This window comes from Fusarium coffeatum, assembly GCF_003316985.1.
Source record: "Fusarium coffeatum strain FIESC_28 chromosome Unknown BRIP53273_contig_307, whole genome shotgun sequence".
In the NCBI taxonomy this organism is placed as follows: Eukaryota; Fungi; Ascomycota; class Sordariomycetes; order Hypocreales; family Nectriaceae; genus Fusarium; species Fusarium coffeatum.
This window is the reverse complement of record NW_022158096.1, coordinates 1-14,710: the sequence shown is the minus strand read 5'-3', so window position 1 is coordinate 14,710 and position 14,710 is coordinate 1. Positions and strand designations below refer to the sequence as shown.

Sequence of the window (14,710 nt, the reverse complement as noted above, 5' to 3'; positions counted from 1 at the left end):
AGCCTCTGCATAGCCCAGGTGTTTAATTGCTCAGAACGGCACCCCGGAGCCGAGATCTTCGGCCCCGTGACATACCCCTGGGCGAGCGATCGCCATGGTACTGCAGCAATGACGAAATAGTCATTGGGGTTCTCTACCAAACAGCTCTTATGTACGGATTTTACAGGCCCACTCGTAACTTTCCAGAAGACTACCAATTCCGTTATCAAAGATCATCACAGTCTTCATCCTTCAATGAACATAGCCACTTAGAAGGATTTTAGAACGTCTCCACTGGCAAGGTCTCATATCAGATCTTAGGATTGTGAAAGTCACAGATGAAATGGAAAAGACAGGGCTAAGCTTTCACAGCCCATGTCATGTTTTTAGGGTTGCATGGCGAAGCGATATCGGCTCTAACCTGCCTGACCTGGAGATACAGGGTATGCTAGATCGAACTGGTGTGAAGTATCATCAACGACTATTAGGCATTTGCAACACTTTACTACATGGCATGATACCATTGTCTGTTGGCCATGATCTTTTTATGTCTTGAATATATCAGATCAGTTTTCGGAATTGTATGGGGGTTGTTTCTGTTAAATAACGCCAGACTGAGGTCAACTAGACACAACAAAATGTTAACCCGCAAGATTTATCGCCTACATTTACTAGGTAGCACAAACACAAGAACTGAAGTTAAATATACCAGAAACGCATCCAATCAGATGTTAACTCCAATACCAACAAGCGAGAGTTTCATTTTGTTTCCAATGCACGCAAAAACAACTTTGAAGGGTACAGGAGCATTATTAGAGACTCGATCTTCAACAGCAACTAAAGCATCCCCTGTGGCTTAGTTGGCTAAAGCGTCCGACTGTTATTAAATAGACAATCGGGAGATCGGAAGTTCGAGCCTTCCCGGGGGAGTTTCTTTTGCCAATCCCGCCTTCTTTTTACTGGTTCCAGTCTCTTACTCTAGAATCCTATACACATTCTTTTGGTGTTCCGGTAAAAGCTTTGCTTAGTTGGTAGTTCCAAGACAGCTGTTGCGGTTGTGCATTAGAGCGATGGGTGATAAAGGACTTCTTTTTCCTCTTGACAACACTGCTTTGTTTTATGTTACTTGGGCTACCATGGCAGGCTGTACCTCAGCCGAATGAATCGTCTAGTCGAAGGCACAATGGTGAAGTTTAATTGCAACAGGTCCTTCTAGATTGATTAATTTAACGCCTGGAACAAAACATTCAGCCTGTAGTTGTTGAAAACAGCTACTTCCGTCTCCTTCTGAGCTTCGTCTTACCTTCTATCAACAACACATTCAATTGACACATAAACGGCCATCATGTCTACGCGAGCTTTGTTTCGTAAATGCGCCGTCAAAAACCACGCGCAACAACATATACCTCAACCTGAAAGCGACCATCATCAAATCAGCTTATCCCCTGTGGCTTAGTTGGCTAAAGCGTCCGACTGTTACTTGCAGACAATCGGGAGATCGGAAGTTCGAGCCTTCCCGGGGGAGAGATCTCTCCAAGCTGTCTTTTTGATGTTGTGGATATTTTTGATGCTGGAGCAGGCTTGAACCGCGCCCCACTAGGGTTCACTGGACTGGGATGATGGAACAGGTTGAGTGTCATCAGGTTCAGGTCGGTGTCAATGGGCGAGGAAAGACACGGCTTGCGATGTGTAGAATTCGGGGGCTTGACATGTAAACAGTTTGCGATCTGAACAGTTCCGGCTGAGCAGCAATGCAGGAAGTGTCACCGCCTGGTACCATGTTCAGTAGATAAGATAGGTCTCCAAAGAGTAGACAAAGTGCATCTTGAGATGGTCATTAAATAATTCTCGTATTGTGACACCTATGACCTGGTATACGTGTCTTGAGCATGTTGACAATACTCTGTCAAGAGCAATCAACTCAATTGGCCTTTGGAGGTGTCCTTCTCCTAACCCATAACCTGACTGACCTCCACGGCTGTGCTGAAGCCACACCTTTGACAATTGATGGCGAAGGCCACCTCTCACTTCCTGCCGGCTCGAGGTTGTAGAGTGAGATGAAGACTGAGATGTACATAAGGACCTTCCGTAGAGTGAACGCCGAGTCGTCACACATAGTTAGTGTTCCATCTAAAAGAGTCAGTCAGTAGTCCAATTATATGTCGAAAGAATGTGCATACCTGATGCCTTGATCGTGTAGGGGTTGATCTTCTGTGTATTGACTCCCTTATCCACAGTGTCCTCAAGATATCGTCCAACTTGCCAGATCTTGGCGTCGGTAAAGCTTCTGGGATCAGAGTGATGAAGATCATTAATGACATGCGCAAAAGTTCCCTTCTTCAGGACGAAGCTGTCTTCCTTATCCTTGAGCGTAACGTCTTCCTTTACATATCTCGCCGACCATCCTCCACCGTAGAGCCTTAGTGTCTCGAGGTACACGCCTTCCAATAGAGGACACTTTGTTAGTAGGCCTTCCAGGTCAAGCTTCTTGATTTGAGGAGGGATCCAGACTGCGCCCCCGAAATCGTTCTTGGGCTGGACAACTTCGACATATGGCGTGATTTGTTCACGAATCTGTGATAGAAGAACGGGGTCTTGATATAGTTCGAACAGAGACCATGAAATGAGCGATGTAGTATTGACAGTCGTGCTCCAGAGAAGGGCAACATCGAATGCAGCGCGTACATCAGAAGATAGACCATGCTTTCGATAGACCTCAGTTCTAGCACGGACAAGGGGGCTGATAGTGTGAAAGTCCTGCCATTTCGTAGCAGGTTCTTCGTCGCTGAGAAACTTGTCCAACTCGCCATGGAACTCCCGCATAAAGGTAAGCAATCTACCTAAAGCAAATCTAGCTCGCTGAGAGCCGGGGAAAGGAGCCCAAACAGGTACACCCATGGCCAAGGAGTGGAATGCGTCATTGAAGATCCAGAGGTGAGGCCAGATGTCGGGATAAATCTCAACAAAGTCTGTGCCAAAGACAGAGATTGTAGCAGTTCTGGCAACAAAGGTCTTCATGAGCTCGAAAAAGTCGATGGCCATCACCTTTTCGTCACCCATATTCTCTAGAAGCTCTGCATTGGCCATTCTCTCCCAATCCATTTGATCGGTAGCATAGCTATTGAATGTGACCACATCGGCGGCATTGTCGTCGAGATCCCGGAGAGTAGCCTTGGCTAGGTCATCCAAATGGGAATCGCTTAGATACTTCTTGGTCACCTCATGAACCTCAGCAGCAGCTTTGTCATAATCTGCAAGATCCTTCTTCGAAAGACCAAAGTTGGTCATCATGATACGTCTCGCAACAAACTCCTTGTCGGTAACAGATTCCGGCTGCTCAAGTAGACGAGCAGCCAGCGAAGGCCGGAAAACAAAAGAGTGAATACTCTGGAACAGTCGGATTGAGAAGACACCCTGAGTGTATCGATCTCTGAAGCGCGTCAAGGCAGAAGAGGGACTGAGGAAGATACGCGGAGCGTGACCGAACAGAGGAACCCAGAAAGGTGCGAGAGGAGGCGTCTTTGCTCCATCTTTTCTAGCTGACGAAGAGCTTCCTGTGAATAGTCTCGTTGTGATGAAGAGGACTATTGTTGTGACGAGGATAGCCTGTAGGGGATAGCGCTGGGCGTGGGGGATGAGAGTCTCATTGAGATGTGCCCGGAAAGCCTCTAGGCTGTCCATGTTGGGCGAAGAAGACGAAACTTTTGTCAGTAATTGTAGATCTTCCTTATGTTGGAAAATGCAGGCTTTGAAGAGACACAATGAAGTTGAGGTAATCTGTCAATTTTATTGCTGAAGATCAAGTGCAAAGCTCGAGCTTGTATGGACCAGACCCGCCCATGCTGACTGGCGTTGCGTTTCTCTACTCAGCCGTGAGTTGTAGGGCTGTGCACTGTAGCCAGGGCGTCACAGTGGTTGGTGTAACTCTGAATAGCCCGATGGACGGGACCATTGGTCTCACCCACCAGTAGTTTCCTCTTGGGAAGTGAACAGGAATATGTACCAGTTCTATTATGAGAGATAGCCATAATTATCCTGTGTTTATATCTCGTGAAAGGATAATATTTGGTGAAACAATATGCCTGTGAACAGTAATTATAGACTACATTTGAGTAACCTGAACTGCCATCGCTATGTAGAAATAGTAAAAATCTGAGCGACGGGATAAGAAGCGGAAACCCCGAGTGTTTCCCACATATACACACACATGGCTCAAACGGGATCAAGTTGGCATACCTACTAATGATAGTTTCATCAAGGTTGTGCGATGGACCATTCACTGCCTACCAACATGCGGGTAGCCAGGGTCTAAGTTGACGTTCAACGTGATTAACGTGCACGAAACTCAACTCAACTTAATAATTTGATTTCGAGCTTATTGAACCTCAATTATACAAAACGAATATGGGAAAATAGTGCAAGTCAAATCCTTATATATATATGCCATCAAGTCTTGACTCCGACCTCGGCTGCCTCAGGCCTCAATTGGTTGCATCATTCCGCTCCTACCTTATGTGACCTTCATCATCACTGCTTATAGCCCTCTGGGTTGGACCAGACACCTTTTTGGACAACTAGATTAATCTACCGGACTGCAGCTAAACATCCCCATATCGAAGGGTCGGTCCCTGGCAGCTCCGGTACCTTGTTGTCTTCTCTACCTATCTGTCTCGCGCTATCGGCATTGACAAAAGTCTGGGCAGCTCCCCGCCATCCCACCAACCCAGACATCCCATGATGAGCTCGCGTTGAGCCGAAACGCCAACATGATCCCTCAATTGCTGCAGCGCTCATCGAGGGCATGTCCTCGGTACAATCCGGCGCTCTTCCGACTGTCTGCAGCGTCTCAGAGACCGGGTCTTACACAGACCTTCTGGACCTCAGCCCCGCGTCGCGAACAATCTCGAACACCCACGGACTCGAAATCCAAGACCGCGACACCATCAGCCGTGTTTCCCGCTAAGAAGCAACCGACGAAACAAAATGATCCTCTTGCGACGACCGAGAAGTCTGCGACAGAGCAGCGCAAGGCCGATTGGGCTATCATGAAGGAGATGACTCGGTATTTGTGGCCCAAGGATGATTGGGGTACTAAGCTTCGAGTCGGCCTTGCTGTCTCTCTACTAGTTGGCGCAAAAGTTCTCAATGTTCAGGTTCCCTTCTATTTCAAAAGTATTGTTGACTCCATGAACATTGACATTGCTGCTGTTGGAGGTACTGCGACAACGGTTGCTGGAGCCATGATCCTAGCATATGGCGCATCTCGAATTGGCGCAACAGTCTTTCAAGAATTGAGAAACGCTGTCTTTGCTTCTGTCGCTCAAAACGCCATTCGAAGAGTTGCCTGCAATGTCTTTGATCACCTGTTACGTCTCGACCTCACTTTCCATCTCTCCAAGCAAACCGGTGGTTTAACCAGAGCTCTGGACCGCGGTACAAAGGGAATTAGTTTCATTCTATCTAGCATGGTATTTCACATTATGCCAACTGCGCTTGAAATCAGCATGGTTTGTGGAATTCTGACTTACAACTACGGCGCCAAATTTGCAGCTCTCACTGTTTTGACAATGGTTAGCTACACGGCATTTACTATCTGGACTACTGCCTGGCGAACAAAGTTCCGAAGACAAGCGAACGCAGCGGACAACAAGGCTTCTACTGTGGCTGTAGACTCGCTCATCAACTACGAGGCTGTCAAGTACTTTAACAATGAAAAGTTTGAGGTTGCACGATACGACAAGGCTCTGCAGCAGTATGAGAAGAACTCTATCAAGGTTGCGACATCTCTGGCTTTCTTGAACAGTGGACAAAACATCATCTTTTCATCGGCACTTACAGGAATGATGTACCTTGCCGCCAACGGCGTGGCTGAGGGCACTCTGACTGTTGGTGACTTGGTCATGGTCAACCAGCTTGTTTTCCAGCTTTCAGTTCCTCTCAACTTCCTTGGATCCGTCTACCGTGAACTCCGACAGTCTCTGCTAGATATGGAGACTCTGTTCAACCTTCAGAAGGTCAATGCCAACATCAGGGAGAAGACCGGTGCTCCACCTTTGGCTCTTTCCAAGGGTGGTGAAATCAAGTTTGAGAATGTCAACTTTGCTTACCATCCTAACCGCCCTATTCTCCGTGATTTATCCTTGACGATTCCTGCTGGTAAGAAGGTTGCTATTGTCGGCCCTAGTGGATGTGGAAAATCTACCCTGTTGCGTCTCTTGTTCCGATCTTACGATGTCCAGGCTGGTCGAGTCTTGATTGACGACCAAGATATTCGTGATGTCAACCTCGAGTCTCTTCGTCGTTCTATTGGTGTGGTTCCCCAGGATACTCCTCTTTTCAACGACACAGTCGAGCACAACATCCGATATGGTTCCATCAACGCTACCCATGAAGAGGTTGTCGCTGTTGCCAAGCGCGCCCACGTTCACAACACCATTCAATCATTCCCCGACGGTTATGATACCAAGGTCGGAGAGAGAGGACTCATGATCTCGGGTGGAGAGAAGCAGCGTCTTGCCGTTAGCCGTCTCCTGCTCAAGGACCCCCCTCTGCTCTTCTTTGACGAGGCAACCAGTGCCTTGGACACACACACCGAGCAGGCTCTCATGGTGAACATCAACAGCATTCTCCGCGAGAAGGGACGAACGAGTGTTTTCGTCGCTCATCGTCTACGTACAATCTTTGATTCTGATCTTATCATTGTCCTCAAAGAGGGACAGGTGGCAGAGATGGGCACACACCGGGAGTTGATCGATCGTGATGGCGTTTACGCTGAGTTATGGAGTGGTAAGTGATAAAGATCGACTTCGATTTCTTTTACTGACAATTTTCCAGCCCAGGAGACAATGTTCGGTGAAGATGGAAAGGAGAAGAACGAGGAAGAGAGCGAAGAGCAGAAGAAGAACTGAGCAGAGGGATTCTGACTATATCTATAGAAGGATGGCGTCTTGACTGGCCGCTAGTATGTTGGAGATTGGAGAAACTTGGAAACTTGACTATATGTTGCAGGTGTAGAATCATAGGAAAGCATACTAGTATGGCGTCAAGACGGGCTGCGCTTACCTCTTGTGGGAGATAGAGAGAAAGAGTTAATACCGAATGTTGCTCATTTGTCACATTGCAGATCGCTTCAAACTTTCCCTTTGCTCACAGCTCAATGGGCCCAGTCACTACCTAAGGGTTTGAACTCACAGTATGTCGTAGTGGAACGCTATAAATCCTGATCCAATAATCCAAGTTGAGCATTTGGCCTGATGAAGCACTCAAAGATAGGGCCATAGCTTTGGCTTCGGAGCTGTAATGGGATTTGTAACCATAATGATTCTGTACTGGGGTCCTATTGATCCCTTGTCGGCGCACCATGCTCCAAAGATGGATTTTCTACTTCATAAGAATCATCCGAAAAGCACTGCACAGAGATTCTGAGTAACCTCCCGGGCACCACAAAATTCCAGAGAATTTATTCAACGTGCTTCTCATGGGCAAGTTTGAGTCACTGATGCCATCGTACCTGATGGGGCGCTCCAGGAGACTGGTTTTGCAGAGGTGGGCATAAGAATATGTGGATGGGAGGAAGAACAGAGGGCTATTCGTGTGCTGATGTGACCTGACGCTCATGGATTGGCCTTGTATCAGGTTGGAAGGCTGCGAGATAGGACTCGCAGAGGCACTGTGTCCTCACATCCTCCTCCCTTCTTGCCGCTCTGTTGAGTGATCCTGTTGCTTCAATAGTCGAGACCTGATGTGAACTGCAAGACACCATGAGACTGTTGCTACATTTCCCTGCAATCTAGTTAGCATAATTTGCATTTTGGGACAATTGTCTAACTGTTCCACATCATCTACTCTATTCCTATATTGCTTGCATACAGTACCATTCCCCGTCCCAAGCAGATCCTGAGGTCCATGAAGGTCTTTTCCAGTGGGAAGTGGCGGTGTCAATACTCCGAGGAGACTCTTTCTGGCGATTGTAGGGGAGCATCTGCAGACTCAGAGCCAGCGCGTTGAATCTCAGGATGGTTTTGACCTGAATGGTTGGCAAGTTGCTTCGTAAAAAGTCGGGATCGAGTTGCAGCCAGGAGAGAGCTCATTTCCAGCGACTATTTGCCTGACGAGTAGTGCATTGCAGGGGTCTTTTGCTCCATGTTCCCTGCGAAGAAAGATGCTTCTGTAGCGAAACATGTGGTGTTGTCGGAGGCTTCTATCTAAAGATCCAAGTTAGTATACTTTACGTATCCTCCGTTTTCTAAGCTCACCATCTTTATGGCTAAGGGAGCGGACTGTTTCTGCCCATGCCCATGCCGCCGCTGGCGTTCATTGTCAAGGTAGAAACAGCGCAGAGCAGTCGTCTCTCCTTTTCGCCTTGATCTTCCGAGAACCTGCTTGACTTGCATGAACGAAGTGCTTGCAGTATGTGGAACCCATAGGGGTCAAATTGCTAAACCTGTTGTCTCCGGGTATTTGTCGACTCCAACCGTTCCAATTGCTTTTGTCGAAAGATTGAGCCCTTTCTCTGATAACGCGTCTTTGACATAGTTTCTAGGTGACTGCTTATCTGGACGGCCTTCTTTCGAGTGCGCCTGTCGGCTCTGCTTGCCCTTTGCACTGATCCAGTGAGCTTGCGGCGCCCTCGCTGAATCCTGTGTATCGGTTAGCATGCTCTCTTCGTCGGTCCAAGACTACTTACAGCAGAGTCATTCTCACTGTGGATAACACCCTGGTCCGCTTATTGAAGGCAAGTCGAGTTCATGTCAACCATGGTTCACTGGGTTGGTCCTCTTCTGTGCCTGGTGTCCAGGCGGCCAGCGCCACCATTTCTACGGCCAATGCTAGCAACTAAGCGGCAACTAGACGCGAGCTACCCCGGGAAACAGAAATATACTGAAGACGATGGGACCATGCCTATAGCTTCATATGAACGCGGGGAAGCAAGATAGCGTCAAGGCGCATCGGAGTACAACCTTGCGGACCCTGGCCATCCCACGTCATAGCTGCTTGTCGTACGAAATTGTTCCCGAAGAAGAAGGACATGCTAGCGAGGCTCGAACTTGGCTTATCTAGCATAGACGTGATTGTACGAGATTCGAAGGCGTTGTTGTCGTCGGAGGGGAATAAGGAGATATTTCGGTGAGCTTGATGCCGAGGTGAATAATATGGGGCAGTTGAGAGAAAGAGGAAGGACAGATGAGAGTAAGAGGTTGAAGATGTCGCGGGGTATCGTTGAGTACTGTTGAGCTGAGGTTTGAGGCGGTTGCTAGGAAGATAGAAGTCGTCGTTTGGATAGTAGTCTAGCAGAAGTTGAAATGTAAAAGAGAGCGCCGTATTTTGGTTGGACTTGGTCTGCAGCCAGACCAAGTCTCTTTTGTTCAAACCATTGAAGGAGAAGAGCTTCGCAGAAACATCATGTTTCCTTTTAGAGATTGTATATTGCAGTCGAAATTTCACTGTCTTTATTTAATCCCCTTTGCCCGCTTTGTTGTTATTGTAGTGGTGGGCGAAAGGAAGGTGAAGCCGCCAAGGCGGGTCTTTTCTCGGTGTTCCGGAAATCCAGTGTTGTTCAACAACATGATCTTGTGAACAGACAGCAATGTTTCCCCTCAATTAGAGCATGAAAAGGATAACAAAAAGGAAGTAATAGAATAATTAATCATACAAGTAATGTAAAAACCAATGGCGATTCATCAAATAACTACTTATAAATGATATGGTACAGGGTAACTTCAACCTGTATAAGAAAGAACCTTATGTGTGACTTGAAGGAAACCAGGATCATCCTCCTCAAACTTGATTTAGAACGGATCTAATTGCTAGAGAAAGTCATTCCGAGCCTCCAATTGATTCATTTACTCCAAAAAGAGAGAAGATTCTGGCTAATATTTACCCCATGTTCTCCAGGCCCCACGTAGGTAGTTTTAGTATGGAGGTAATAGCGAGTCACTGCGCTGTACCGTAGGTACTGTACAAGATCCATGCCATGTAAGCACTTCACCGAAAACCCCCCAATTACAGTCTCAACATTACACAATCTCTACGTCGCCCAAATAACGATTATTTCTTTCATTATTATATGAAGCAGCGAACATGAAGATCCTCCTACATTCCCACTTCCCAGCGGGCCACACATATCCTATGCAGGCTGTGGCCCAGTCTCTCATCCGTCGGGGTCATCAGGTAGTATGGCTCGCCAGCGCCGACAACGAGGTCCGCGTTCGAGCGGTGGGAGCCACCTTCGTCCCAACAGAAGCCATCGCCATTGTCGATGAGCCCCTCATTGAGAAGAATGAGACTGGAATTCTCGACAAGATGTATGACCGTCTGGAAATTCGTCTTCTCGCCCAAGTGAGCGATTATCGTCGGGTATTGCGGGGCGGCTTCAAAGCAGATCTGCTGCTAGTCGATGTGATGCCCTATGGAGCGAGAGCTCTGTGCGAATTGGGAGAGATCCCTGCGTATGCAACTCTTGGGGTGATTCCGATGTACATGTCGGGCTGGGGAGCACCTCAGGCGGTGTCGGGAGAGAGTCCTTCGGCATCGTTGTTCTGGTTGATCTGCAATTACCTGCATCATCTCATCACTCAATGGATCATCTTGCCATACCTGCTGAGGCCTGTGATAAATGCGCAGAGACAAGTGTTGGGACTAAAGAACTTGCCGTTTGGTGAACCCATTGAGTCCTTCACTTATAGCCCCTTTCTTCACATCCAGGCCTCTTCCCCATCGTTGGAGTTCAAGCTGCTCCCGAAGCCAGGAGAGCAGAAAAAGCACACGAAATTCGTTGGACCAACAGTCACTCAGATCCAGACCGACTATGTCCAATTGCCGCCTCAATGGGATGAAATTGTTGCCCATCCCCGTGTTGTCGGCATAACCCAGGGGACATTGGCCATGGACCCAACATCGCTGATTATCCCCGCCATTGAGGCTCTCTGCAATGACCCTCAACTTCTTCTACTAGTAGCAACGCCCCATGTCGAGGAGGTGACATCCAGAATAGGAGAACTACCAAATGTACGATATGTCAAATGGATTCCCTACCATCTTTTGCTGCCACAGCTCTGTCTTCTCATCACAAATGGCGGATACGGAAGTATAACACAAGCCCTGTCTCATAAAGTACCTCTGATATGCGCGGGCCAAACAGAGGACAAGAAAGATACATCAGCTCGTGTCGGTTGGGCTGGGGCAGGAATCGATCTCAAGACAGATACTCCCTCGGCAGAACAGCTTCGGAAGGCCACGAGGCTGATACTGTGCGACAAGGGGTATGTCGAGAGAGCAGGACGCTTGGGTGACGAGCTTAACGAGCTTGGGGGCGCGGATCGGGCTTCTGAGCTTTTGGAGGACCTGGCTGAGTCTAAGGCCAGATAATAGGTTAGTAGGATACCTGGAGATATGATTGGAAGACGGGATATATATACCACCTTAGAGATGAATAATGCCCGCTATATGATCAGATTGAACTGGAGAGCGCGTCTGTAGGATAGACTGAAGTCAAAGTAGCATAGTATAGAAGAATCAAGTTGAATTCTCACTGATAACTAGCAATTGCCTTTCCTGTTGCAAAGCCCCTATATATTGTGTAAAGTCTCTTGATGCTATGATGCCTGGGTAAGACCATGTATTTCGAGTCTTTTATGAAAGCGACGCAACCTGGTCTGAGTTCGTCTTGAAGACCGTCTGCTAGTCGGAGAATGATTCGAGGTTTTATCCAGGTATCCTGTACTTTCTTCGCGCTATGGGAAGATATAATCAGTATTACTGCTGATGCGAGTAACGATAGTATGTGACTTACCTGAGAGAAACGAATATGTCTTTCGAAGATTGGACTTCTGATCGAATATCCCTGCAGGCCCGCAGCAGAATAACAAGACTCTGAAAGTCGTCAGAGCAAAGATCTTGAACTTGCATCGTTATAGGGAGAAGCCGTAGATTGTATTTAACCGAAAAACATAGCAATGACAAGCGAAGACGCTCTGTAACCTAGGACTTGCATAATGTCGTACGGCTAGTCAGTATTAAGCTCCTAAGTATGTGGATGGGTAGCGCGAGTTACGGTATACCTCCAGACCATCGCAGCGCCTGGCGCAAGTCATCCTCAACGACCGATCTCAAGTAACAAATAGTTCTTGTGATCGCCACCAAGACTCAGGGATGATTCTAGGTCCGTGAGTAGGAATGCGGAGAGTATGCTTGGAACGGCCCGCTCTTGTGCCGGTCCATAGAGCCAGATCTGGTGAACTTGCTGGTTGTCAAAGAGGCCTTGGCTGGTGATATAATGCTGGCTGAATTTCCACAAGAAGAAGAAGAGATGAACGGCAACAAGACAAACCTCCCTCCAAGTGTAGCTACTGTTCGTGATGCACCAGAACTAAAAAGTTGATCAACGATGACTTGACTGGAAGAGCGTGCGAGAAGGGAGAAGGAGTATCGATTTGTAGTTGAAGGTTGTAGTAAAGTCGAGAATGGAGCAACTTCGATAGCGCTCCGATAGAGACAGGAAGGATGGATCGTGATCATGCTAGCTGTGAAGCGAATATGGCGTTAGAACAATTTCCGTTGGGTGTTCAGAACGCGAACAAGATGGCAGAACTGACCTGGGTAGTTTGAACTAGAACAATGAAAACTGTTGTGTTCTAAATAAAAAATAAGGACAACTTGACACGATTCATCATTCAGTCTTCGAGATAGAGGATGGGAAGGGAAGAGTTGAGGAGTGCATCGAGTGTTGCCTGGGCCTGAGCAGCTGCCGGTCGGTGGGTGTGGTTTGAAAGAGCTGCCCCTCTGAAAAGCGAACAGCTGGGTAGACAGCACAACCTGGGACGTCCGAGACCACAAAACACCTCATGATACATAATGAACATGATAAAGGAACGAAACGGACGAGGTAGAGTATTTATTCGCCAGTGTAATTATATTCTACGATGTGGTATATGGCCTACGGCCAACTTTCTACTGTGCCACTGAAAATCCAAGGCCCGCTCAAAACAAAGACAAAGAAGATTGGAGTGACACTTAAGGAACAGGAAATGGATCTGATATCTGAAGCGTGTATATGATGTTCAGTGACAATAATATGAACGAGTGACATAGACGCCATAGGGGGACTAGAGGCATCATTTCCGATGCATGCAAGGCATGTCGAGCCAAAACACCAATTCTAAATATCGTGACGACTTTGACGGGCATCGAAAACACTGAATGGGCATTATGTTGGGCCTCGGGAATTCGTAGTAGACGCTAGGGGTGGGACATGAACATCAAATGTCCCCGCAGAGAGCATGTTTGGCAGATCACTAAAAGGCGTCAAGCCTGACCGAGAACGAGGAATACTACGATAGATTGACCAAAAGAACAGTATTAAATTGTATTCAAGGAGATACCGTCACATATGTCGATAGAGAGATGCACTTCCTTCACGATGCTACAGTTAGGGCACAACAAGAGATCCAACCTGTAAGGATAGGTCCTCATACTTTAAGATCATCACAATAGAGCGAGTTTCTTCTTCAAGTCCCGACACAAGGCCAAGATCTCAATGAAAAAAAAGGTTCAAAATAAAAAATTTGGTTGCCGCTCTGCAATGAAGGCAGGTAACACGAAGCCCACGAAAAGGGAACAACATGCTTCGCAGTCCTCGGGCTTCTTGATCCCCGAGTGCCACCGGTCGTTTGGCATAATGAAGGAAAGAAGAAAGGAAAGAGTTGGAGGAGGTAGCATCAGGAGGATTATATAGACGTATGAGCCAGGGCGGTGAAGCTCCAGCTGATCTGCCACTCTGCGGCTCTGCGCTGCCCTCAGCAGCTGGTCGATCCTCCACGGGGAAGGCCATGGAAGACCCTGGTTCAATGCGACCTCAGTAATATGCAAGTCATCGAGCTAAGGGTCTGGCGGCTGTCAGACCGGGGGGGTTGGGCAGGCTGCGTTGGTAGAGTGGGGGTGGGCTGGACGTTATATCGACGACCGCTCCGGACACTCGTCTGTGATCTTGCCAAACAGAAGAGCAGCAAAAATCGGACACCATTTTTAGAATGACATGCCAATTTCTAGCTTCCGAGGCATATCCAGAATGTCATATCTGACTTTTGTGGTGGTTGCCCTGAGAATTTTAAAGGGGGCGATTTGGGCGCATCTGCGTCCATCAGCAATTTTGATATTGGAGATACTTGGCAGTGACAGGCGCAACACCATGGAGTGTAATCATGGAAAATACAATAGAACAGAGCAACAGGATACGGACATGTACAGGTCATGAACAGTTTACGTTTACTAGTGTCTAGGGGCTATATTCCTGTTATGCAGTCAATGATATGGAATTACATTACATAGAATTACAGTCAACCGACAAGACATCACTGTGAACATTGAAACAATACAAAGTCCCTGAAATCAAATATAAGTCAGTTGGGCCTTGTGGTCGTCGAGCAATCATGGTGGCTCCATTCAGGGGACGCGTCAATCTAGTCGTCGAGCCATGCCGCTGCACCATGACAGTGATTCAGATGCTAAACAATCAGCTCGTTGACAGCCGACCACCTCTAGAATCTTTCAAGCCAATCGAAATACAGCTCTGCTCGCAGCTCCTTGGCCTCTGCCACCTCAGGGCTTCTCACCGCGCCAGCCCTTCCTCAGCAGCCCGGCCGCACAATCACTGACCTAGACCCACTTCAGGGAAGCAATATTTATATCTCTCCTCCCTCAATTTCTCTCTCTTCTTCTTCCTCTTCCTCTTCAT

General features: G+C 47.6%; 3 protein-coding genes across 3 annotated transcripts; 2 read left to right on the top strand and 1 right to left on the bottom strand.

Moving 5' to 3' along the window:
• Positions 1-1,624: 1,624 nt before the first annotated feature.
• Positions 1,625-3,660, bottom strand: FIESC28_10410 (uncharacterized protein; the record flags this gene model as incomplete). The annotated part of the gene is made up of 3 exons (XM_031164542.1): positions 1,625-1,749; positions 2,008-2,109; positions 2,160-3,660. The coding sequence occupies 3 exons, from the start codon at positions 3,658-3,660 to the stop codon at positions 1,625-1,627; spliced, it is 1,728 nt and encodes a 575-aa protein (XP_031011368.1).
• A 1,085-nt stretch (positions 3,661-4,745) lies between these two features.
• FIESC28_10409 (uncharacterized protein) lies at positions 4,746-6,887 on the top strand (the record flags this gene model as incomplete). The annotated part of the gene is made up of 2 exons (XM_031164541.1): positions 4,746-6,765; positions 6,814-6,887. The coding sequence occupies 2 exons, from the start codon at positions 4,746-4,748 to the stop codon at positions 6,885-6,887; spliced, it is 2,094 nt and encodes a 697-aa protein (XP_031011367.1).
• Positions 6,888-10,059: 3,172 nt separating this feature from the next.
• Positions 10,060-11,346, top strand: FIESC28_10408 (uncharacterized protein; the record flags this gene model as incomplete). The annotated part of the gene is made up of 1 exon (XM_031164540.1): positions 10,060-11,346. One exon carries the CDS (start codon positions 10,060-10,062, stop codon positions 11,344-11,346), a length of 1,287 nt encoding a protein of 428 aa, XP_031011366.1.
• Positions 11,347-14,710: the final 3,364 nt, after the last annotated feature.